This window comes from Microtus oregoni, unplaced genomic scaffold (genome assembly GCF_018167655.1).
Source record: "Microtus oregoni isolate MIOR12 unplaced genomic scaffold, Mior012 000002F_ref0000024, whole genome shotgun sequence".
NCBI classification, from domain to species: Eukaryota; Metazoa; Chordata; class Mammalia; order Rodentia; family Cricetidae; genus Microtus; species Microtus oregoni.
Genome location: NW_024543061.1, coordinates 44,777,173 through 44,802,964, shown reverse-complemented (window position 1 = coordinate 44,802,964; position 25,792 = coordinate 44,777,173). Strand labels below are relative to the sequence as shown.

The following is a 25,792-nucleotide window of genomic DNA, read 5'->3' as shown; positions in this document are numbered from 1 at the left end:
ATTTCAGATATAATCAGGACGAATATTCCAATCAGTAAAACAGCACTGACCACAACTTTCCCAAGCTAACATTCTTTTTCTTTTTACTCTCCTGTTTTTTCCTTCCTTCCCTTACACCTTTCTCTTTTCTTTCTTTCTGTCTTTCTTTCTTTCTTTCTTCCTTTCTTTCTTTCTTTCTTTTTCCTTACAGCCACCCCTGTCTTTCTCTCCTCTGATCTTCTTGACAAAAAACATAAAAGCATAAAAGAAGGCACCCAATCAGCAGAAAGGGAAGTGATGCACATAGAGACCAGCAGAGGCATAGTGATGCTCAGATCTGTATTAGTTACTCCAGGTCAACTACTCAAAGTACCCCACATCCATGGCCATGCAGAGAGATTTCGAGCTGAGCCAGTGAGAGCCAGCTAGATTTCTTATTTGGTAGAGATTCTTGAATCATATATAATTACATCAATATAAGTACAAACTTTATAGTATTTTTCTTGCCGCAACAGGAGAGTAGAGGCGAGTACCCCACATCCCTGGCCATGCAGACAGATTCAGAGCTGAGTCAGTGAGAGCCAGCTAGGTCTCTTAATTGGTAGAGATTCTTGAATCATATATAATAACATCAATATAAGTCCAAAATTGATGGTAATTTTCTTGCTACAATAGAGATAGTAGAGATGATCTGACTAAGGAATGGTGATAATTCAAGAAAGAAAGCTAAGAAATATAATGGGCACAGGGTGAGGCAGAGATGTGTAACTGGAGAATTTGGCTGTTGTACTAGACTTCTTGCTGTGTTGTCCCTGCCTGATTGAACTCATACACTGAATAATACTCTTCAAACAGGTATCAGTGACTCCATGCTTTAAGTACTAATTTAGGAAAAGAGGAAGGAAAGAAGGAAGAAAGGAAGGGAGGGAGGGAGGCAGGGAGGGGGGAGGCAGGAAGGAAGAAAGGGAATGGGGACAGAGATGGGGTAAAGAAACCATTGGTAAAATTCCTTTTATAAAATCAGTGTGTTGTAGTTCCATTACTTGAGTTAAAAACAAAGAACGTTCTCCACTTGACAAACCTGATGGAAGTCTTTCAACTGATCATGATATACAAAGTTACATTTACCTGTATTCACCAAAAGTCTCATCTTTTGCTGACTGAACTTCTGGATCTGGGTGTAAATCTTCCTTCTCTTTTACTGAAACAGAAAATTGAAAGTAGTTTAACATCAAAACTATTGGAAAGACCTGTCAGCTTGGCTGCTGAAAGGCAGGTTATAAAAACACATTGATTACCCCAAGTTTTTATGCCAGTATTATTAGCTTATTGAGCAACAGGTATAATGTATCAGTTGCTTTTTATTTAATCTGAAAACAGAAATAATTTCCTGGGTTTTAATTTCTGCTCTTAAGCACCTTGTAGACTTTCATGTCATTCCCCCATATCAAATGGGAACTTGTCCTATGAAGAGAGTCAAGCTTAGATCATTGTGTCCATGAACATAAAATTTATTTTTTCTCCAAACTATTTGAAGATTTAATAGGCTCTTAATGACCTAAGTCATGAAACCAGTTTAATGCTCTCTCAAAAAAATCAATCATTATGGTGTTCTCTATCAATATTTTAATCAAAACTACCTTAATAACAAAAATAATCAGGGCTACCAAAGCCTTCTAAGTATATAATTACATGAGAGACTGTAGGGATGATTTAGCTTATATAAAGTGTCTGTCAAACATGTTTGAAGACCTGTTTTATTCCAGCACCTGCATGAAAATGGCAGACTTGATGGCAACCAGCTTTAGCTGCATTATGGGGAGGAGGGTACAGGAAGATTTCTGAGGCTTGCTGACTAAATCCGTCTAGCTAAATTTGTAAGCTTCAAGTTAATGAGAAACCCTGTGTTAAAAAAATAAGGTGGAGATGATTGAGCACGATAATGAATGTCAGTCTCTGGACTCCACATGCATAGCCACACTGGAAAATGTGCAGACTCCTCCATACTAAAAGTAGTTTAGTTTCATTTGAAACACTGAGATATGAGATTGGTTCTTGATTCTCTTACCTTTAAAAACAGAAACAAGTTTCCTTTAAGATGCTATTCACCTGTGCATACCCTTAGCTGTCCTCCAATACAAAAAGTTGTTGCTATTGTTTTCAAAGGGTCTGAATTGAGGGAGGGCTTCAGAGCACATATAGGTTCATATTTCATAAGCCTTACTTTCAAAAAGATAATTAAAAAGCTGTCTCTCTTCAAAGTGTCTAATGAATGACCTGGAATATCCATTAGTCATTGTGAACATATTTGATACTAGCTAGATTTCAGAGAAAAATGGAAATGGACAGCTGTGCCAATTAGACATGCTATTTTAGGAAAATGTATGTTATGTTCTTCATGGTTTTATGTATATGACAGATTCTCAGTAAACATTTGCTTGGTGAACCAGGAGTCAATAAAGAACAATTTATAGATCTGAGTACCGTAAGCCAAGAGATGCAGGAGTTTAATCTTTCTCCTTTTGTAAAGCACAATGAACAGGACAAAAAAAAAACCCAGCAACAATGTATACGTAAAATAGCAAGTTGAATATAATTTATATAAAAAACAAACAAGTTAACAACTAGAATGATTTTATTTTTATCCAATATATTATTAACATTTCAAGAAGCAGTACACTCAATAAAAGTTACCCAGTACAGTACAGTAATAGGAAATGCACCCTCTGCAATGCAATGGTGATCTCGAACAAAGCTGGGGAGTGGAGGAGTTCTACAAGAACCACACAGAACACCAGAGCCAGGTGTAGAGAAAGAAGTAAAGGCATGCCATAAATAAATGAGCTCCTTTGTAAGGTATTAAAGTATATGTGTGATTTAATAATATACCTTCTCTGTGTCTGATATATCTATGAACAGAAAACATAAGTTTATAAGCATTATGATCCTTAAGAACCTAGTTTAATGTTTTTATCTTGAAGTTTCATTTCATCTTAGGAGCTGGGGTGTGGAAAGGTATTGTCACAGAAGTCTTCTATGTCCCTCTTCCACAACCATGAACATGAAGCTATTGATATCACCACAAAAGAAAATAGTGATAAGGATGCTGAGGTATAGCTCTCCACAGCTGATGGCTTCTGGCAGGGGTGTGGATGGGGAAGGTCTCAGCTTTCTTTACATGATGGGCCACTGGGCGTTCAACCATGCTTCACTGAGCATATGGGCAACAAAAACTGAACTTCCTTTTTGTTGTTGGGGGAAGTCCTAAGGGTCAGGGAGCAGACATGGGAGGACTAGGAAGAGGCTGTGCTCTAGGAGTGCATGAGGTGAAATTCCCAAATAATCAATAAAAATATTTTGTTAAAAAGATTAATTTCACTTGATTTATGTATATGTGTGTGTTTGTTTACGTGCAGGTGCTTGAAAAGACCAGAGGCGTGAGACTCCTGAAGCTGGAATTACAAGCTACTGTGAACTGCTCAATATGGTTGCCTGGAACCAAACTCAAAATGTTAAGTAAGTACTTTAAACCACTGAACTATCACCCTAGCCCATACAGTCTCTATTAAATACTAAAACAATCAGGCATAGTGGCACAGACCTTTATCTTAGCAGTTAGAAGGCAGAGGCACATATGGATCTCTATGAGTTCAAAGCCACCCTAGTCTACCTAGAGAATTCCAGGCCAATCAACTCAAACAGCTACTAAAAGCTAGCATGATATACTATGCATATTTCCTTTGACTGTTTAATCAAAATATTCTCCTTTAGTATATTTCAAAGCTAATACACTATAAACTTTATCCACATAATTTTTATAAAATAGTTCCCATATATTGATTCACAGTATATGCTATTCAAAGTTGAAAATCATGTTAAGCCATGGTTTTACCTGAATACTTTCCACCCTTGTTCCTCTTCACAAAGCAAATAGTTAATAGTATCAGTGTGAGAAGAGCGATTGCACACATCAGTCCAATAAACCAGCCTTGAGTGGAGATGTCATCATATAAGCCGGCATATTCTGTTGTATAGAGAAAGGTACAAGGTTGACCTACCTCTAGAATCAGTCCTTGATATTATGTAACATTGGGGCACAATCAGATATCATTTTAAAAATAATAAATAATCTTTCCTTTGATCTCAAAGGAAATAAAGTAATTTGAAGGTATTTTGTTGGGAGATACTAGGAAATCATTCCTTCCTTCTTAGGGAAGAGGCTCTGTAGGGTTGCATTTAGCTCTGAAGATGAGAATCAGAAAGGATAGTGAAGTTAAATGCAGAAGCAGCAGCAAGCAAGCCATAGCACAAATTGCCTGGGTTACAAGCAGATCACCATGACACCTTTGTGAGCTCTGGTTTGCTTCCGATTTTCTTTAGTTTCTGTTATTGGCAGGTGTTAATTAGCATCATACACATTCAGGTGACTACTGTGGCAAACCCAGTAAGGGAAACATGGGATTATTGTGATATAATTTCCTTTTTGAAATACTCTGTATGCCAATACAAATTGAAATTATGACCTTTATATTTAGTGCACTCTATACTTTCTAATATAATATAGATGTAAAATTAATCCACAGGACATAGTGAATTGTCTAAGACGATAGCCCACACAGTCTCATTTCTCACCTCTCCCTCTTGTCTCAATTACATCTTGAAAAATGCTATCGTTATCACCCCAGTTCTTAGTCATGAGGTGAACAATATGTTCCGCTCCCGGCACAAGTACCTCTACAGGGTGAATCTTTTGGGTAAGATTTACTCCTTCTGTTATCTTCCTGATACCTTTACCTAAGAAAGGTACACAGTTAAGTCATATGATTTCAATCACTGGAAAGCAGGAGAGAAATGTAAAAAATATATATCATTTTTCGAGATGAAAAAAATCATTTTGGAGTTTTTATCTTTAATGGTTCTTGAATCATGACTGGACTCAGAAACTAACATTTCAAGATTTTTCTCTTAAAATGCTGTAAATAAACAAATGCAATGAAATCCGTTTATGGCCATTTGCTGATGAAATGGTACTATAAATCTGCCTTCATGGGAATGGCTCAAAACCAAACACAGACTCAAAAATAATCCTTTGAATTTTATGGTATTTTCATATTAGTTGAATTTTCACAGCCAGTGAGAAGATGAATATATCGTATTTTCATATTATTACAAATAGAATTAAGATTTTAACTGTGTTTTTATTAAATGTATAAGCATAGTGTTGCCATGATCTCAATATGTTCTGGTAAGATGGCATCACAACACATTCACATAGAAAGTATTTTTTGAATTAGAGTCTTCAGCTAGATTAAGTGCAGGTTTATAGGTACATTTAAATGAAATGGTTTCACTGAGATTTAGTACATGTATGAAAAAATAAATAATTTTTCAAGAGAAACTTTCAATAACATGTCAATAAGTTAATCATTGAACCTCAGAGAAACAGATGAAAATGAGTCCAGTTTAATTAATATGCATTAATTTCTGATTTTGCAATTAAACATATAAAATACTTTTGTCATTAAATTCATCTTTTTCTAGGAATCAACTCAGCATAGAAAATGTCAATTGACAAGTGCCAACAATTTACACATGAGATGAATTAAGATCCCTGGTGAGAATATAATGGAGGATGGATGATGAGACTCTTTGTTAAGTGGGCATAGGACACAAAAGCACCTGGTTGTAACTTTTCATCACAGACTAAACTTGATTATATGACTACTGAATAAAGAATAAAGGAATTCACTGAAAATGGTACCATGACAGAGATAAAGCCAGTTACACAGAGGAGCTGAGCTTTTAGAATGGATTACTGCAATAGAATGGAATGAATTCTTACTTTAAAAATCAGAAATATTAGTATATCATTTAGTGCAAGCTTTTGGAAAACAGAAATGCAAAGTGATTTATTCAAACCTATAAGGACACAAAAACATATTCTAAGTCCATGCTTTTCCCCTCTTTCATTAGAGAGACACCCTCAAACTGGAGAGAGAACAAGGAAACAGCTTGCTTTCAATACCAGAATCTTAACTTGTGTTCCCTCGTCGAAGGAGGGAGAAGAAATATCTGTAGCAATAGATTCTAATTTTAACTGTTATCAGTTTAAGAGTTCTCAGGGAAGCTGAGATATATCTCCTCTGTAGAACTATATAATATTCAAAGACTATGTTGAAGTTCATGGAAATGCTACTATAATTTACTACATGGCAATATATGACTATAGAAGAGAAAGCAGTGTCAACAGAGGAAAGGGCAGTAGCTGGAATACTGAAAATTCAGAAGCCTGGAAAAGAACACAAACACCTTAGTAGCGCAGATTTTAATAACCAACAAGGGATAGTGAAGCAATCTTCCTTTACACACTGAAGCACATTAGCAAAATGAGACATCAGTTATGAAACCACCCAGCAACATTTTCACTCTCCAGGAAAGTTTGTTCAGCATGAATGCAGAAAAGCCCAGTTTCCCAATATATGCAGAAGAATGTGGAGCAAGGCTAAGGCAATCCTTTGGATTTTTTCATGCTCCTTATTGTCAAGAATGGGACTAATATTTCTCCTGATTTTTAAGTTGTCACTTCTATCAATACAGCAACTGTCTCTGTGGTTTGATATCTTGTATGAACAATATGGAAACTGAGTATTTAGATCACTATCTATTCTTCGGACTGCTGTGAATTGAACATTTGATGCCAGTTTGTAACCTTGAAATATAAATTTCTTTAGTAACTGGAGCGATTGTCATTATCTCGAAGTCTAGCATTTTCCTAGATTAATGAGTTCTTCATTTCATCCAGTGTCTGATTTGTCCTGAACTCATGGGTTTGGGAGAGATGCTATTGGAAAACACTCTTTCTCAAAAAGCAACTAAAGTGTAGAGGAGAAAACACGGACCCAAAGACGGAAACAGTTACAGGAAGAACCCTGTAGTAAAGTTCAGAGTGTAACAGTGCTTAGCAGGAATACAGTGAATGGTTGTGATACACACACTTAAGGGAATCACAATCGTGTCATAGTAAATGTTGCACAATTTGGTTTTCTACCTAACTACTCTCCTATTCCCTGCATTTCTCCCATCGATTTCACAGTGTTCCTAATCTACAGTTCAGAAAACCACTCAGAATATAAGTACATTTGCCGTAAACTATTTGTGAGTAAGTGATTTTGTTTCCCTTATTGTCTGCTTTCATCAACTCCTTTCTCTCCCCTTGAGCCCTCCTATGCCTGAGCACTCTGAACCCCATATGAGTCCGCCTTTCTTAACTTGTTGATATGAACATCAGTTCCTGAATTCATTTTACTTTTACTTTAACCTTTTTCAATCTTGATGCATTAAGGATATTATATATAAATGGGTAAGAAAAAATCCTAAAATTTTCTTAGAGAAAAAAAATTTAAGGGATACTATTATAATCTAAGGGAGAGATAGAAATGTAATTTAATTATAACTGTGCTACATGTAAGATCAAAGACTGATAAGTCATTTTCAACTCTTACTTAGCTTGAACTACCAGACAATAAAATCAAACTTGATATATAAATTAATATACTATGAGTCAAGTAATAAAAGTGGCATATATTAGATTCTTTTTCTATTAAATATCTACCAAAGTAAAAGACAATATTTAGAAAGAAATATTCTCCAAAGAAGAATATTCTTTTCCTAACCTTCTGAGAAATTTTATGAGCCTATGTTCACTTATTTTACTTAATTAGAAGTATGTTTCTGACCTTATATAAATTAAGTTATAATTAGTTATTGTTCAGAAACCCATGAACAAATGTGAGCCTTATAAACAGATCAGTAAATTCTGTATTTGTGTTGGTGGTGCATGGAGGGTCACTTAGATTTTGGTACAGAGACTGGGTACCTGCACTTTAGTGCAGTTGCATGAAAACACGGCATGCAAAAGATCATGTACTTACTCCCTTCTCCCAGTGTGGCACTTTCCTCACTTATTGGCTTCCCACAGCCTTTTGAGGTGCATGCCTTCAAGTAGAACTTGTATTTGGTTGTTGCATTGAGGTTTGAGAGACGCCAGCTAGATTTAGATGGAGTAGTAACATTGATTTCATTTAATTCTCCAATCTCGTAGGTGTCGTTTACTGAAGAAATAAGCATAAAAATTAGTGCTTCAAAGTTCTTCACAATGGAAGTTACAGTGACTTGTCCTTTCATTACTATTTACTGAAAAAGTTTCCATCATTATTCATTACTATCAGCTCTTTCCAGGTAAAGGCAATTATTATTATTACAGCAACTATTAAAAGACTACACCAGATGCTTGCAGAGAATTCATCAGCATTTTTACCAAGTTGTGAACCCTGCAAACTATAACTCTGATCTATCAGCTGAGATATACCCATTGGGGCAATAATAATAATATAATGGGGTAATCAACTTTTTTTCAGAGGTACACTTCACTGGCTATGCTAAAATACTATGTTTTGAAAAGATGAACTCACTGGAACTACCAGCTCAAGGGTGTGTCCCTCAATATCTCAGCAGGGAAGAGCATCCCACTTTACCCTGAGGGGATATTGACAATCAGCGGTGACTGGGAGAAGGGGTGTCACTTAATTCAATGGAGAAATCACAGATAAGTTGCCCTTTCTCCATAAATAACCTCCTGTCATGCTCATGCAAGCAACTCTAATTAAATACAGTAGATCATACCTGTAAAAAGACATGGGAGCAGGAAGGGGATATTTTGGGAAGTAGGAATTCAGTGGGAGAGGGAAGGGTATAACAGGATAATAAGGAATTAGAGGGATTAAATTTCATTATAAACTTGTCTGAACTGGCAAGATAATATAAGCAAATTAAAAAAATAAAGTGTGCAGTGTACTGAATGTGCATCATATTTGTGCCCTCACAAATCCAAACCTTGCAGTTAACTTAGTGGAAGTTGGGAGCTCTCTCAGCTCAGCATAGAGAGAATCAATGGTCCACTGAACTGATAAATGAATTAAGTGCTTTTAAGTATCTACTGTGCCCCGAACACTATGCTAAATGCAAAACAGGCGAAATTATGTAGGGATATGTTTAAGGTCTGAAGACACCAATGGTAAGAAAAAGGCTACAAAAAATCCTCTCTGCACTTATAAAAATAGAATGTTTTATTTACATAAAATGCCTTCCTTGTTTTATATAATGCAGTTACATCAAGAAACCAAGCAGTATTCTAATCATTGTAAAGCTGGAAAGATATTAGTCACTTTATCACCATTAAACACTACAAGGCCAATTAAAATAATTACTAAAATCAATGCAAGAATGAGGGAAAGTATATGTCACTCTGGAATATACAAATGGCAACTAATTAGACCAGAGAAGAAGAAGGGAAAAGCACACTATATAAAATATGCCCTGCATTTATTAATAATAATGAAATAAATAACTTAATATTAGTGAATTTTAAGAAGTACAATGACTATTATAATTACTAATATTTCAACTACTGTGTTATGAGCAATAGTTTTTAAATCAAATTTAAATCTTACAGACAGATCATACAAAATGTTTGAATTTAATCAAATTTAAAGATAGGACAAAATAAAAATTTGAAACTCTTAAAATATATCAGTTCTGTCAAGTCTTAAAAATTGGTCCTTGCAAGAGTGTGGCTTAAGAACTCAAAATTTAGACAATGACAGACTTGAGTATTCATCCTAATCCAGCACTTAACATTGTGGTATGACCTTCAAATACCAGTGGACTATGTGTGTTGATTCCTTCATCCATAAAAGAGGACTGATGTACACTACAGCATGCTCTGCAAAGGTTGCATGGAACAGCACAGAGAAGCACTTACTACAAAGCAAACTAGTGGTAAAAACCACAACTTCTCTTGGATTTCATCCATATTTAATTAAACGGGTGTGCAGTGCACAGCAGCAATCAATGGGACCTAAAGCTCATATGTGACTCAGATGTGAAAACTCAAGAGACAGCAGAGTAATCCACCAGGGCCACAATTAGGTTGGTTTCTGTGAATAGGGTAGGTGGAATGGCTTAGAGTTCAGTGTGTGGGCTACTTAACAACTCATGGATGTTAAGTGTTATCATTGAGATATGACTGAAGTTCCACTTTTCAGTCTGAAATCATGTTTATATTTGATGACTGTATCAGGTAGGAGATGTTATGACTTTAAGAAGTTCTAAATAAGTTTAACTGTTTTCAATCTAGTGTCACAGAAGTATGCAGAGATTTTTCTGAGTCTCTCATCATGGCCTGCCTGACTAGCAAGCTATCAATAGGGGGTTCTACCCAGATAAATATATTTAAGCTTGAGAATGGAATCATTCAATTTCCTTGGAATGAGTCAGTCTTATTATGATGCTATGAATATACTTTGAATCTCCATTACATTATTCACTAACTCTGCCCCCTGGCAAGTTTCATAATTCTCAAAGCTACTCACAAATAGATGGTACATACACTTTCCTTAGTAATCACTGTTTTAATTACAAAATAGAAGTCCACAGACCTTTTGTAAATATAAAATGTGAATAGTTAGTACTATGAGAAAATGCAAACTCTGTTGCCCTAGTTCACAGTTGCTATTCTTGTGAGAAAACGGCTATAGGTAATATGTAAATTGGTGAACATAACCATGCTCCAATAAAAAAAGGTTTCTTATTGAAACACACAGAGGTTGTTGCTTACTTTTATTTTACTGTTCCTTGCACTTTAGGGAATACTGCTCATTGTGTAGCAACCCAATTTCTTGAACAAAAACTGAATCTTCAGTAGATTAAATCTAATTCAATTCTGTACTTACTTATCTGGTATTGTAAAAGGTAACCAGTTAAATTTCCATTTAGTTTCTTAGGAAGTCCCCAGGATAAAGTGGCAGTGTCTCTATCAACTTTGATGACCTTGAGAAAACTTGGCTGTTCAGGTACTAGAAAACACAAGATCATAAATGGGCATTCATAAACTAATGAATTTCTAGAAAAACAAACAAAAAATTCCCTTGAGATAACACATTAATAGAAACCAAGATATGAAGTCCTCTGAGCTTCACGTTAAGTGTCAATAATGAAGCGAATGTTTAGCAGAGACATTGGGTAATTTGCCTAGATGGCTCTTTTCATATTCTCACCTCCTTCTGGGGTCTGAAATATATAGGGCTCACTCTCTGGACCAGCTCCTTTGGAATTGTAAGCTAAGACTGTTAAGTGATATTCACTAAAGGCATCTAGGGATGGAACCATTCCAGAGTTTCGCTGTCCTGAGAATCTTAGGATGTTCACTTCTTTGGGATGTGTCCTTCCATCCAGCAGACTTTTGGTTTTCCACCAATTTATCTGCAAAGAAGATGCAAATGCTTTAACATAACAGCCATAGTAAAAGATACTCAGTTGCCCTCTTCAAATCAGTTAAAAATCTCAGGAAAGAAACAAATTCAACAGTATCATTTAGGAAGTGAAAATGAAATGAAAAATTACTTAAAAATATCAACCTGATACCAACCTGGTATCCTCTCAGAAGCCCATGTACTGTTTCCTTTGGAATTGATGACCAGGTCACTTTAACTAATGTGCTGTTCATAACATCAACACCATGGATCACAGGAGCTGTACTAGGATCTGTAAACATTAAAACTTATTAGCATTCAATGCCTTACACACAATTCATAAAATCTCCTTCCAAAAGTGATGAACATCCAATCCTTCATTCTTTACCTTCTAAGTACTGGAATTAAAGGCATTTGCCATCACAACTGAGTTTCATCATACCAGGGCTTCAAACACAGAGCTTCGTGCATGCTGAGTCAAAACTCTATCAACAAGCTATGTATTTCTTTAACATTACCTTGATCAACTAACTCTCTTCAAAATCAACCCAAACTTTGATGCATGCAAGTATTTCTTTTTCTGTTTCACAGGTAGTATGTTGTGTGTGTGTGTGTGTGTGTGTGTGTATGTGTATATATATATATATATATATATATATATATATATATAGAGAGAGAGAGAGAGAGAGAGAGAGAGAGAGAGAGGGGAGGGAGACAGAGAGAGGGAGAGAGAGAGGGAGAGGGGGGGGAGGGAGACAGAGAGAGGGAGAGAGAGAGGGAGAGAGAGTAGGCGGATTCAGGAAGCAGCCATGTAGCCCCGCCAGAGACAGATGCTGGACCGAATGTTACCCGGTAAGACACAGCCACATGGCGATATACAGATTAATGGAAATGGGTCAGTTTAGTATATAAGAGCAAGTTAAAAATATGCTTAAGGTATTGGCCAAACAGTTTGCAAATAATATAGTTTCTGTGTGGTTATTTCGAGTTTGGGCAGCTGGGAATGAACAAGCGGCTCCCACTATGGTATGTCGTCTTTGCAAGCAATAGGTACTTGAAAATGCTGACACAAATGTGGTAACTCAAAAATATTCTTGACGTGTTTAAGATTTAAGGATGAACCACTTACAGTCTTCCCCTGAATAGAGTGTCACTGGCTGAGGCTCAGGTCCAGAGCCGAGTTGATTGATGGCTTGAACTTGGACATCATAAGGAGCATAGACAGTAGGTGTCATTACACGAAGTGTGTGGTTTGTAACTGTTTCTTCTTCCCATTCCTCAGGCGCTCCCTGGGGCTTCCAGCTCACTCTATACTCTAGTCCTGGCCCATTCTGCTCCATGGATTTCAAAGGCTAAAACAGAAAGACATACTCTATGGATTTGTAGATATGTTGACCGAAAGGCAGAGGTGACTCATTTTAAAGAATGTATGACTAACTGGAAAACAAATTAGAGATCTTAACTGTGCTCCTTGGAGTCAGAAGCATTTTTGTCGTTTTATTCATTTAATCTTACGCATAAGTCTTCTACCATTCAAAGACACGGGGCACTTTAGGAGCCTGAGTTATACACATATGGTGAGACCTAAATCTTCATATATAAAATAAATTGAAGACAGTGTTTTAGTTTTTTCTCAAGCTTCTGCTATATTCTGTATTTTTTTTTCTATCAAAGAAACAGAAACTATATGGTCATGAACTCTTGGGCCATGACTCCTCAGGCAGAATACTTTCCTCCACAAGATTCTGTTCCAGCTTCCATTAATAGAGAGAGATGGAAACTATCTTTAATTTTAGAAAATGGACATGTTTATAGAGAGGACCCAGAAGCAGTACTTCCTCTTTTTAATGAATACTTTCTCACCCCCTGACACAAAATTGCTATTTCACTCACTTTATTTTGCCATATACAAAGGTTTTGTGGAAGAGTTTTTGTTTTTTTTTAAATTAGAAATTGATTATTTCCACTTTAATTTTTAATTAAGGAAAACTTTAAAGAAAAATAATCTGGTTTAAATCACCAATTTAATTTTACAAATGGGTACTTTATTTAAATGATTCAGTAATTTATATAAAAATTCACTTAAAATGCATTTTCATCCTAGATTAGAAGTTCATTTATATTAAGAGTAATTTTGTGTATGTGGGTGATTAAATGTTATATAAAATGTTCTTGTACCATTTATTCTTCTCTTCATTCAATACAACTGGCTAAAGTACTTATAAGAAGCATTGGTTGGGATCACACTAAAAGCAGAATGCTCTATCAACCATTTTAGTTTTATATTTATTCCAAGGTAATTATTTAAACTAACTAGGAGAAAAAAATAAAGACAGACAGAGACACACACACACATATACACACACATACACACATGCAAATGACTCTTAAGCTGGTAGCAAATACCTTTAATCTCAGCACTGACCTCAAACTCACATAGATCTGCCTGCCTCTGTCTCTTCAGTGCTGTATGAGAATTTATTTTTACTTTTAATTACTTATATGCAGTATATCTGTGTGTGGGTATGTGTAAGTGAGTGGAGGTACCCGTGAACTCCAATCTAGGCATTGGAACACCTGGAGATGAGGTTACAGAAGGTTGTGGGGCATCGATCATGGGTACTCAGGAAAAAAACTCAATCTTCTATAAGATAGTATGTGTTCTTAACCACCAAGCCAACTCTTTAGTCTCTGGTACAAACTTTAAGGTCCAGACTACAATCAAGAATTATATTTTTTCAATCCTTATTGACAATGAATATGTAAGATTAACATTATTAAATTTGTTGATATTTTGCTCCAAAGAAAAACATAAATTTAATAATGTGCTCTGACAAATTATAAAATAAACTGTGCCTGTGTTAAGAACATTTGCTTAGTTATTTTGCCAATTTGGCCCCTGAGCTTCTGAAGGACTTTTGTATTTTGCTTTGAGGCAATAGTCAATAAAACATCAGTAATTCTCAAATAACTTAAGGCAAGTTCAGTTTCAGAACAGCAAAGATGAATCGGGTAAAGAGACCACTAGCCTTCCCTTTGTCTTCTAGCCCTGACCACAGTGAAGGGGTCTCTAGAAAGATACTATTAAGTTAGGGACACAAGAATCTACAAAAGTCATTGAAGGGCCTGTAAAGCTTCTGCTCTTGTTATCAAGACAGAAATTGTGTGTACTTAGCGTAGACTACATGTTAATTTGAATATGTTTATATTGCAGACTATAGTAATGCTGAAACCATGTACATTTGCACTGTGCCATAAATATGTGTATTTGTGTGATAAGAATAGTTAAAATGTACCCTTCTGCCAACTTCTGAGAATGCAACACAGTTTCTAAACCATGTTTTCCATGATGTTCCCTTCATTTTCCATTTGATTTTCCTTATTTTCATTTTAAGTGTAAGTGAAACTTTCAATTCATATAATAAAACCTTTAGCACTATGCCCATTTAAGTTAGTTGTTGAAGAACTTCCTACTTCCCTAGTTCAGCTTACTGGGCAAATTATTCACTTGATTTCTGTTTAGGTGTTATTTACCCATTTTCTTTGAAGTCAGTTATGTTATTGAAACAAATTTTAAAATTCATTTAAATATGTTTAGGGACAATGTACAGAAACTATCAAGCAACAGCTATTTTTTTTTAAAAAAAATCCTTTTAGATGACTTAAATCCACACTTTGATATTATAAATTTTTAAGTAAAATAGAATGATATCATTTTCCCTTTCTTCTCTCCCACCTCTCCTAGGGACTCCTGCCTTGCTCCCGCTCAACATTGTAGTTTGTTTTTCTTTATTTACTATTGCTACACACACACACACACACACACACACACACACCTAAATATAAAAATACAACCTGATCGATCTGTTTAGTTTTTCTTGTATGTATATATTTTAGGGCTGAACATTAAGTATTAAATAATCACTTAGGGATTTTTAATACATGGGAAGACTGTTTCTTATACACAACATCCCTTAGTTGCCTGTAGTTGTGTGTCTATAGGAGGATCCTAAGAGAGAAATCATCTCTGGTACTGGAAATCTAGCCAATCTCTTGGAGTTGTGATGTCAAGGGTTTTAGTGGAGAACTTACTAGCACCAATTTACTACTTAAGCAGAATTCCTAACTGCATCCCTAATATCTATCCATATACTCGCAGATAAGTGTAGCTCTCACCCTTCATCAAAGAAACTTTTCTTTGCAATAATAGTCAATGACAATCAACCAAAGCACAGAAAACAATGACTGTGGAGTACCCAGGCCCAGTTGATACATCTACAACATGACTCCTGGTTCCAGAATAAACTTGTGTATTACATAATGAAATAGTACTGTCTTGAAAGTTATCTCAGCAGATATAAATTGTTTTGCCAAAGTCAAAGAGTGATTTGATTTAGCAACATTTCCTAAATACATTTCTAATAGTTTTAGTGTGGGAACTTTGGAAGGCCCTCAGTGTCTGTGTCTAAAGCAGAGAAAGATGAGGCTGTATTCAGAATCTGAGTTAATGCTTATAAGACCTATGGCTCTTCTTTTGGGAGGATATTTGTGTAATATTTATTAGACCATATGGTGGGAGGTTTTTACCATAGTTTAATTGTAAAATATCTAAAATACTTCAAAGTACTAGAAATTTGAAGTTTCCCTTAACAGATATCATCTAGATCAATTTCTTTATCTATCATTAAATCCTTTTCCAGAGTTAATCCCCATTTTATACTAATTCCTTTTGTTTGGTTTTTTAGTTCTTGATTTATGTCCTAGGTCTCATTCTTTCTAGGCAAGCACTTTACCCGTGAATTGCATCTCTATTTTATAGCTAATTCTAATCACTGTAATCTTAAAGCATTGACAAAAAATCAAAATTTAGCCGGGCGGTGGTTGCGCACGCCTTTAATCCCAGCACTCGGGAGGCAGAGGCAGGCGGATCTCTGTGAGTTCTAGGCCAGCCTGGTCTACAAGAGCTAGTTCCAGGACAGGAACCAAAAGCTACAGAGAAACCCTGTCTCGAAAAAGAAAAAAAAAAAAATCAAAATTAAAATTTAATTTTTTATTCTCCAATTATTGTGTTGTTCTTAAAAAATCCTGTTATGTCATTATAGTTAGCAAACCTACTTAAAATGAATAAATAATAAAGAGAAAGCACATTAACATTATAGGGAATACACACCTCCCATTTTATAATCATCTCCTTGGGTTGGGATGCTTGAACCCTGATGTTCTGTGGATTCTTATCTGGAGCTGAGAAATGACAAACATTAAAAATATTTTTAAATTGTATAGTAACCAGTTGATTAATCATCATACCTAACCCCTCAAAAGCCAAATAATCAAACATTTTATATTTATTAATTTTAGTAAATCAAATTTCTGAGAAGACAATACATTTTACTAAAAGGAGTAAAACAGCATTCTCGGTGTTCTATAATTGCTATTCTATGGACAGTACATGATTTATTACATATATATTAAATTTAAGCCTGCTAATTAAAATTCTAAGACTGCTTTATTATACATGTTTTCATTTTCAAACTGCACTTTTCTGTCAGAATTATTGAGAGATGTGGATGTTGTGAACATATGCCTCTAGCATAGTGAAATTGAAATCCATGTATCAACATTAACAAGAAACTTTCATGAAATAAAATACATTCAGGCTGAGGCATTTTATTAGAAACACCCTAACAAGAATTTTAGCAGAGTCCCATGCAAACTAAAATCATGCAAGCACCAGATTCAGGATTAATTCACTTTGCTTTTTCCTTGTCAGAAGGTAGATTGTAACCCAGTATGCTTATTTTACTCCAGAAAAAGCAAACACCATTTTATGGCAATGATACTGCCTGATGCTAATTCTGTAGTATAAATTGCTTGCACTGTCTCTGTTGGTTATTTACAAAATTATACTGATGATTTAGATAAACATTGAAATACAAAAAGGCTAAATGCATAAGACATAACACTAGTGTACAGTTTTAAAATATTAAAAGATTACGTATGAGCTAAAAGCTTCTCTTTGGAAACTGAATCCATGGCTTCCTTTATACACTGAACTTCCATTTAGAATTTACATGATAAAATCTACTTCAAACATGACATTTAGCTATTCAGAAATTAAATACTATCAAAAACTATTCAGAGTAATAATCTTCTGTTTACTATCAAACAATTAGACAACTCTAAAAATTAAAAGAATCACTTCTAATATTATACGTTGCTGTTTTATACAACTTTTCAAATTATTTGGAGGAATCTAAAGTCCTACATCCCATACTTGATCTTTTTATAAAAATGTGTTCAAAACCAAAGATTTGGCCAATGTAAAAGATTTTTTGTTTTATTTTTTATTGTGGTTGTTGTCTGTCAGTATAAAATGTTCTGTTACACAAAGGGGCCCTCCATACCTGCTGGTGGAGTTTCATGATGGTCCGATGGCTGGCTGGGGTGACTTCTCCCCACTTCATTCACAGCTGTGACCCTGAACTGATATCTTACATATGGAGCCAAAGATAATACAGCCTCTGTTTCTTCTCCTTGGACTCGAGTTAGCTCCTGCCACTTCCCAGGTTCCTCTCTGTTCCCTTCAAATTCTATAATGTACTCTGAGGTAAGAATGTGGACAAACCATTAAAACATACTGAATTTGTTGATGGTCTATGAAGATTTCTTGGCAACATTAAGAGCTTAAAAAAGAAAAATGATTTTGAGACTGACAGAGCAGTAAAGTTTTTTTTCTTGAAAGGTTAAAGCCCTGTGTTCATTTCTCAGAACACACACACACAATCACAAACCTGGTTGTGTGTCGTCCTATTCAGTAAGGGAAAGGTGGAAACAAGAGAATCACTACTATTTTTAGGCCCTAAGCTAGTTTGCTTGGTAAGTCATGGGCCAATGAGAGATCCTGTCTCAAAACAATCAAACAAGCCAGAAGGTAGCCAGTACTTAAGGAACAACACTCAAGGTTGAACTCTGACCTACATACACGCACATGTACGCCTGCACACACAGGAGTTTACATACGCCAAAAAATACAACAACAAACAACAAGTTGAAGAAAAAGGTCACATCATTTACAGAAAAATGAGTAAGTGTGGAGAAAATCATACGAAGTAATTAAGTTAATCTCAAGAAGATAAAATTATCTGTTCATTTTCATTTGTGGTTTTGGGGTCTTATATAAACACCTAAAAGCATGCACATATATGTGACATGAAAGTAGAATTAAAGTTTCCAAGCTAGATAGTAAAAAAAACAAAATGTACTAATAGAAGATGGACAATAGAAGGGAGGGTAGGACAGTATGAGAGGGTTCCAATTCAATGTCCTCTTCTGACTTTCACAGGTACACAGATATATAAGAAGATGAACACACACACACTAATACACAAATCTATTTTTAAAAGGATAATCTTCCAATGGTAATTGAAATGTCTATGATATGCATTGCCACAGCTGGGTAAAGATGAAGGTCATTTCAAGCTTCCTACCACTGATATTGCTGTTGTGGTCATCTCCAGCTTCCCAGGACAGTCGGACACTCCGGTTCTGTCTTTCTGACAAGAGAAGGTTTCCTGGAGGATCTGGAACACCTAATCAATAACAAAAGATAGCTGTAACATGACAGTGCGCAGTACGGGTGCCAGAACAGAGATGGTTCTTCCGTTTTCAAGAGATTGCGAGATCATTGACCATCAGCCAAGTTCAATTTCCTGAGAGGAATTAGTAGTCAAAGCTTCCAGTGGATCTTTCAAGTCTCCACCTTGAGGATGCACCACGCTGAGGGTAGCAATAGTCCTTTTTTACACACTGAAGATTTTTTGACGTTCACAAAGCACATTCTCACCTTTTGAAACTTATTCTTTTATACAACACATTCTGACCACAGCTTCCCCTCCCTGCATTCCTCCCGGTTCTCCTCCACATCCCCTTTCCCCTGATCCACTTCCCCACCACCTCCTTCAGAAAACAGCAGGCCTCCTATTGATGTTATTTTATTTGGTGAGAGTATTTGCCTCTTTGGGAACTGATTCAAAGAGAAGCTGAGCCTTGAAAATATTTTACTTTTATCAGCGATGCATAAAAGTAACAATAAGAATATCGAGAAACTACCTATTGTGGGATAATCTTTTTGTACACTGTGAAGATGTCTATTTGCCAAGGTGCCTTTCGATTAGTTTAATAAAGAGATGAAAGGCCAGTAGCTAGAGAGGAGAGGATATGTGGAATTTCCAGGGAAAGAGAGGAGGGAAGAGAAGAATCTAGGCACAAGACAGATGCCAGCGCAGATGCCAGATATATATTGGGCACTGGCAAATGCAACAAAACTGGTAAATCAAAGGCAATTACAAATATTTAAGTGTTAAGGTTTATATATAAATTGTGTGTGTGTCCATGTAAAACAGGGAAGGAATTCTTACCACAAATAAATTTACTGTAAAAATTTGTTCTAATATTCATAGTATTCAAGGAAAACATATGTTTAGTTTGGAGGAGACAGTAAGACTATTATCCATGCTGGCCTATATTATTTGACAAGTTCTTGTTAAGTGAACACTGACAAAAAGCATTATTTATAGTTCAGAATGGAACATGTTTACTTTTAAAGTTTGGCACTTTAAAAAAAGTTCAGGGACTTAAATAAAAAAGTATTTCTCCAGGCTAGGATTTCATGAGTAGACTGCTTGCCTGAAGTGCACAAAACCATAGGTTCTTCCCAGTCTTCCTTCCCCACAAAATGTATTCCTTCATAGTGTTCTATATTCGCAAGCCTAGAGAATTTATTTTCCTCTTTGGGGTTTGCTAAGAATCCAATATATCCTAAGGTTTCTTCGAGCATCCCAATTACCATGTTTCACTTGAAATGAAAATCTGATTTCTTCTAACATCACATGGAACCCGAGGAAAAAAGGCTTTGAAAACTGCTTCTTAAAATATATTTTTGAAAATATTTATTTATTTATTTATTTATTTATTTATTTATTTTGTATACTGTTCTGCCTGCATGTATGCCTGCATGTCAGAAGAGGGCGCCAGATCTCATTATAGGTGGTTGTGAGCCACCATGTGTGTGCTGAGAAGTGAACTTACAGAGCTTACCAGCACTCTTCGGCTAATTCATCTCTCCAGCTCCTCTTAAAATATTTTTATGCTAAAATTTCTGGAAACAACTTCTTGGAAAACTTGTTTAAGTCTAGGCTTTTAAAATATTGTTTTCTAGGATAAAATATTTTAGAAGCTATACACATGTCCCGAATCATTTTATGGTCAGTTATTGGTATGTTTTAATCAGATATTAAAACTTAAAAAATATACTTTAAAACCAAGGAAGCAGTTTTAAAAAATCACCCCATCTTATCTAAATTTTTTAAAATATTACTAAAATGTTAGGCGATTACCATATAAATAAAGAGCATGTATAATCATAGCCACTGAATATTTAAAATTACCAAAATTTCACAGTATTATTAAATGGAAGAGTAATCATGAGGGTGGATTTTAAAAATTGCAGTAAAATTCAGAAGGTGGCCGCCAACAGCAGAAAGCCAACCTTTCGATGCTGCCATCACTCAAAATCCTGAGGAGGAATGCTCATATGTCCAGATGTTCTGTATTTGTGCTGCCTGAGATGTGGCATTGCTTACCAGATGCTCGGCTTCTATAACTTTTAAATGCTGCTAGATTAGCTAAGAGAGGATTAAATATTTTCACTTGCAGAATCCTGAAGAAGCTCACTTACCTAGAGCTAAACATCTCACTCAAGGAGCCAAGTCTAGACCTGCTCCAATGTAACCTGTACTTAATTGGACTCAGCTTAGTAGCTACTGGCTTCATATAAAGGAATTCAACAGCAGCTAACTCGCTTTCCATGGTGGGAAATTGTTAAGCTACCTGTAGAGGGTGGGGTCCCGGGTAATATTTAGCTGATTACATTAGGAAATGTCAATAGGTGTTAGCAGAAACTCCTCCTTGAATGCATATGGACAGAGTATACAGAGTCTGTTTATAGGGCTTGTTTGAAATTCTAATGGTGGGAGGATCCCTTCAGAAGGAATTGTGTAGGAAAAATCTTCTGGAGTAACTATGACTTAAGCAGTGAGATTTAGCAAGCCTACACAGATGGCGAGAAGAAAGGGTGTGAATACCCTTCACACTTCTCGGGATACTATACCTGTAGTGAAAGCTACATCTTAAATGGTTTGTTGGTGTTGTCTTTCCAGGGCATGTTTATAGGAGGAAGAGCTCGTGGTGAGTTAATAGAGAAAGGCATTTGGAAAGCAGCCAGCAGATGGTCTGAGGGCTATAAACACTAGTGATTTCAGGGTTAATGACATTGATTGCGCCACTGGAGTGTGCACACTGTTTTCCAATTAGTACTTAAAACATTCAAATATGTTTCTTTACAGAATACTTGGTGTCTGCGTTCAGATTCCTGGGGCGCTGGGAGTTCACCCTAAGGTTCTGGTGTAGAGTGTAAACACCAAGCATCCACTACCGGCTCTCCATAGAGCTCTTCTGTTCTCAGCCCCGCGTCTCTGAGCAGTAGTAATGGGTGGATCGAGACCTTGGTTTTTCTTTTCTCTGCCAGCATTGCATATCTCCTGCTGCTACTGGCAACGTTCCCACATAGGGAAAAATAATTAGGCATTAATTAATTTCTTTTATGTGAAAAAAGCAGAAATAATTTAAAAGCAAAGTTACACTTCAAACAAACAAAAAATCAGATTTTACTTTTTTACTTTGAGAGCAGAGGCCCAAGTAATCATTTGCTTTAAAACGCCTAGAAACAAAGGAAGTTAAGCACTCCTAGGAAGCATGGGGCAGAGATCCTCTCTGTTTTTACTTACCAAGTACGGTTACATGAGTTTTCTCAGAAACGCTATCAAGAGCAGTTTGAGCAGAACAGGAATAAATACCCTGATCTTCTACTGAGATGTTGGATATGGTCAGATTAGCTCCATCAATCAATATTCTGTTGGGATGGGGGACAGCAAAAAGTACATGATGTGGGTACGAACATGTCCAATAGCAGAAATACATTCCTCTCACAACCCATGATGCAAGTTCCTGCATGGATAATGATTCAAGACAGAGTGATGAGGCCAGTTCATACAATGCAGATGTTACCAGAGAAGGTCACAGATGAAAACCTGGAATACAGTCTCACAATATACACATTTAATACACAGTATTAAATGGGATCATATTTTTACATATTATATAATCAACCATCTGTGACCTATGGGTTGTGACAGAAGTTTGGGCTGGCCAAACTTCATATCATCCTAACAGAGCTAGGAAATTTTAGGGGTTTTGGTTTTTGGTTTGTAGTTTTTGAAGAAAGGATTTCTCTGTGTAAGTTCCCTGGCTCCCAGGCTGGCCTGGAACTCCTTCTGTTAACCAGGCTAGCCTGGAACTCATAGAGATTCACCTGCCTCTACCTGGTGACTGTTGATAATTACATAATTGTTATGCTATAAACAGCAAACCTTATACAGAATCAAGGAGGATGCTTCTGGAAAAAGAAGATTTTAGAACTCTACCCAGTTCCACAAAACCAGAATATTATCATGGAGTCTGATAGTATCTTTTAAAAATGTTTTTAGACTTTACTATTTTTATTTGAGCATATATTTTTCTCACTTCCCTCTCCCCTTTTGATGTTTCCCTGTCCGCTAATAGTTAATTTCCAACTTGTAATAATTGAAGCATTTAATGCATTTAACCACTAGGTGGCAGTCCTGTACTTTTTTCTGCAACTCACTTCAAAGGCTATTTTTAAAATCTGTTTCTTTGCATTTTGTCAGTTTGCAATAGTTTGTCATACAAAAATCAGTCCTTTATCAATTGTATTTTTTGCTCTATACTTAGAGACATATCAACACTAATCCTCATTTTTTTTTTTACAAAAAGTACCATTAAATTTAAAGTACATTCACAGTAATAGCTATTAGTGGAAAAAAATGTAAGCAATGGCTTTTTTGTGGAAAATGTGACAGTTTTACATAATTCAAAAATTTAGTGCTAAATTAATAAACTGAAAACTTTGAAGATGAGGAAATAAAACTGAATCATATGGGGCTGACTGGTCTGGAGGTAGGGCCCCTTGTTCTCACATCAACTCCTATGATGCGATTTGTCAGTCAGTAGTACGAGGCAAGAGCCACACTGCAATACGTCAGTGGTCACAGCTGAAATTGGTGTCTTTGCATAGAGAAATGGCATGTGTATGCATATGTAGATATTAAAACAATGAGGCCAATGCAATAACAATCATGAAAGGAACCAACTAGAGAAATGATGAATGAATGGTCCAAAATGGAATAGTGAACAATGAGTTGTTTCTTTTATTTTCTGAGACCATCAAATCATAATTCACAATGGTCTTAGGCTCCAGCTTTTTCTTCCTTTACATCGAGTCATGTTATAAAAAGTGGAGGTAGAAAGACATCAAGCAGACGGTGTGAGGGCAGCAATCCATTAAGCCAGCATTGGGATTTGAACAACACTGAGTTCGAGTTCATTCTTTTAACCAAGACTCCACTGAGATCTCATCAAAAAAGAACTTGGGTTATCTCCAGACCTTCAGAGTTACTGTGTAATTTCAGATGAGATTTGACTTCAAAATGATAAATTCCTAGCTCTCCCTCAATGACAATAAAGCAGAAACACAACCGACTTTCGTGTGATTTAACAGACAAAGCAGACTTTCTGACTATTTTAATTAGAGTGGGTTCTATTGATCCCTTTATCTTTTTGTTGCCCTTAAACTCCAGTGATTCTCAACAGTCATTCAAGCTTTCCTCTTTGTTCTATCTTCTGCATTCCTCCTGTTCAGAATACTCTCAGAAATGCATCTCCAGCCTTTGTATATGTAAGTTCTACATTCACAGATTCAACTGATTAGGGATGGACAAAACCTTTTAAACAGATGTGTATAGAACAGCTACAATTTTTAGTGCCATTATTCTCTAAATCACACTGTACAATGACTGTTGAGTATTCACACTGTATCGACAATTTAAAATACTGTAAATGTAATCTATATCCTAAATAAAGGTATGAGACTGAGTAGAATATCCTTCTATAGAATGCACGTGACCACATGGATTTTGATATCTGCTGAGGGTTATGAAAGGTGCTCCTACTGAGAGAAGGGCCAGATAATGTTGGCAACATGTCGTAACGAGATGACTACTAGATATAATTGGGGTTTTATGGGTGAGACTGGCAGGGAGAAGGGAACGGACACTGACTGCCGTTTTAGAATGCAGTGTGACAGTGCCTCCGGCAGACAATGGGTTAGCAACAGTTGAGTCTCCTGTGGCAGCAAGTGGGCAAGGTGTCTGGGGAGGAGGCAGAAGTTTTCAGACACCTGGATCAGAGATGTATAGCCCATGCATGAGCAAGAACCCCAAAAGCAACACCTTTGACATCTTGCTCTTCCCGTCTTCCCTGTGCTCCGGGAAGCTCCTAAACCTATGCAGGTAAAATGCATCTCACACCTGGCTTCTATTTCCAGCTCTGAGAGGAGAAACCACATTTTATAAAACGTACAGAGCAGAAACAAGAAGGACATAAAACAAACAATAAATACTTTAAGATCTTCTGAATACTGATTTGGAGAATGAAACGTTTGAATTTTTGTACTTTAGTGTAGTGTGAATAATTTTGGGACTTTTTCTTTCTAATGTGAAATTTGCAACTCACACACAACTCATTCACAGCAGTGGACTCACCTGCCGTCTTCTGTGCCATTAATTTCAAAAGGCTCCCCATCTTTACTCCAGGACAGCTTCAAACTGTGTTTCAAATGGGAGTCGCATTGGCTTTCGCAGTGTAGTTCAAGTGCGTGGGATTTCGGGATGCGAGGGTTCTTCGGAAAAACTTTGAGCTTTGTGGCATCTGCGTGGTTGTCAGTCAAAGAAAGGTGGTGGTTAGAACTACAGAGCACAGCTCACTCTGTTAGTGTAAAGTGTCCACAACCTCGCCAACCAAAACTGTCATGGTGCTGTGTCCCACTGTAATTTTCTAACATTAAACCTGAGAAAACTTAGGTGCAACCACCAATTAATGTTAGCACACTTTCTCACCACTCTTTGCTAAGGAAATAACAAAACTGTGAGCTAAAATTGTCTCTGGAAGTTGAAAATAATGTAAGTTCTCATATTGTAGCATCCAGATACATAATCATGTTATAAGGAGCATTGGAAAGTTAGGTGATTTTATATACACATACTTATTATTAAATCAGAAATGGGGAAGCCCTGGCATAAATGTATCCACACAAATATGGAGGATTAGACAAAAGGATGGACAGAAGTACTCTCAGAGCTTAGGAGGGAGGACACTCTAAACATTTAATATTGACTAGTGGGAATTCTTACTGAATGAGTCAGGGATCATAATAACTTAGGACAAAAGCAATTGTTATCATCAAAGCTATGAATCTTTGAGATTAAAAAAATATGAAAAATAAAAATGTCAGTGAAGCCTGAGTCTATCGG

General features: G+C 36.1%; 1 protein-coding gene across 4 annotated transcripts in view; it reads right to left on the bottom strand.

Annotated features, from left to right (window-relative positions):
* Positions 1–25,792, bottom strand: part of Chl1 (cell adhesion molecule L1 like) — a 208,503-nt gene that overhangs the window by 5,926 nt on the left and 176,785 nt on the right. For 3 of the 4 annotated variants that reach the window (XM_041633376.1, XM_041633366.1, XM_041633384.1), the window contains 13 exons: positions 25,025–25,190; positions 22,133–22,257; positions 18,776–18,877; positions 17,693–17,890; positions 16,459–16,529; positions 12,418–12,640; positions 11,465–11,580; positions 11,094–11,298; positions 10,770–10,892; positions 7,911–8,090; positions 4,612–4,773; positions 3,872–4,003; positions 1,108–1,180 (listed from right to left, as the gene is read on the bottom strand). In XM_041633376.1, the coding sequence (XP_041489310.1) occupies positions 1,108–1,180; positions 3,872–4,003; positions 4,612–4,773; positions 7,911–8,090; positions 10,770–10,892; positions 11,094–11,298; positions 11,465–11,580; positions 12,418–12,640; positions 16,459–16,529; positions 17,693–17,890; positions 18,776–18,877; positions 22,133–22,257; positions 25,025–25,190 (1,876 nt within the window). The remainder of the gene's footprint in view (positions 1–1,107; positions 1,181–3,871; positions 4,004–4,611; positions 4,774–7,910; positions 8,091–10,769; positions 10,893–11,093; positions 11,299–11,464; positions 11,581–12,417; positions 12,641–16,458; positions 16,530–17,692; positions 17,891–18,775; positions 18,878–22,132; positions 22,258–25,024; positions 25,191–25,792) is intronic. The other variant, XM_041633393.1, reaches the window with a different exon arrangement.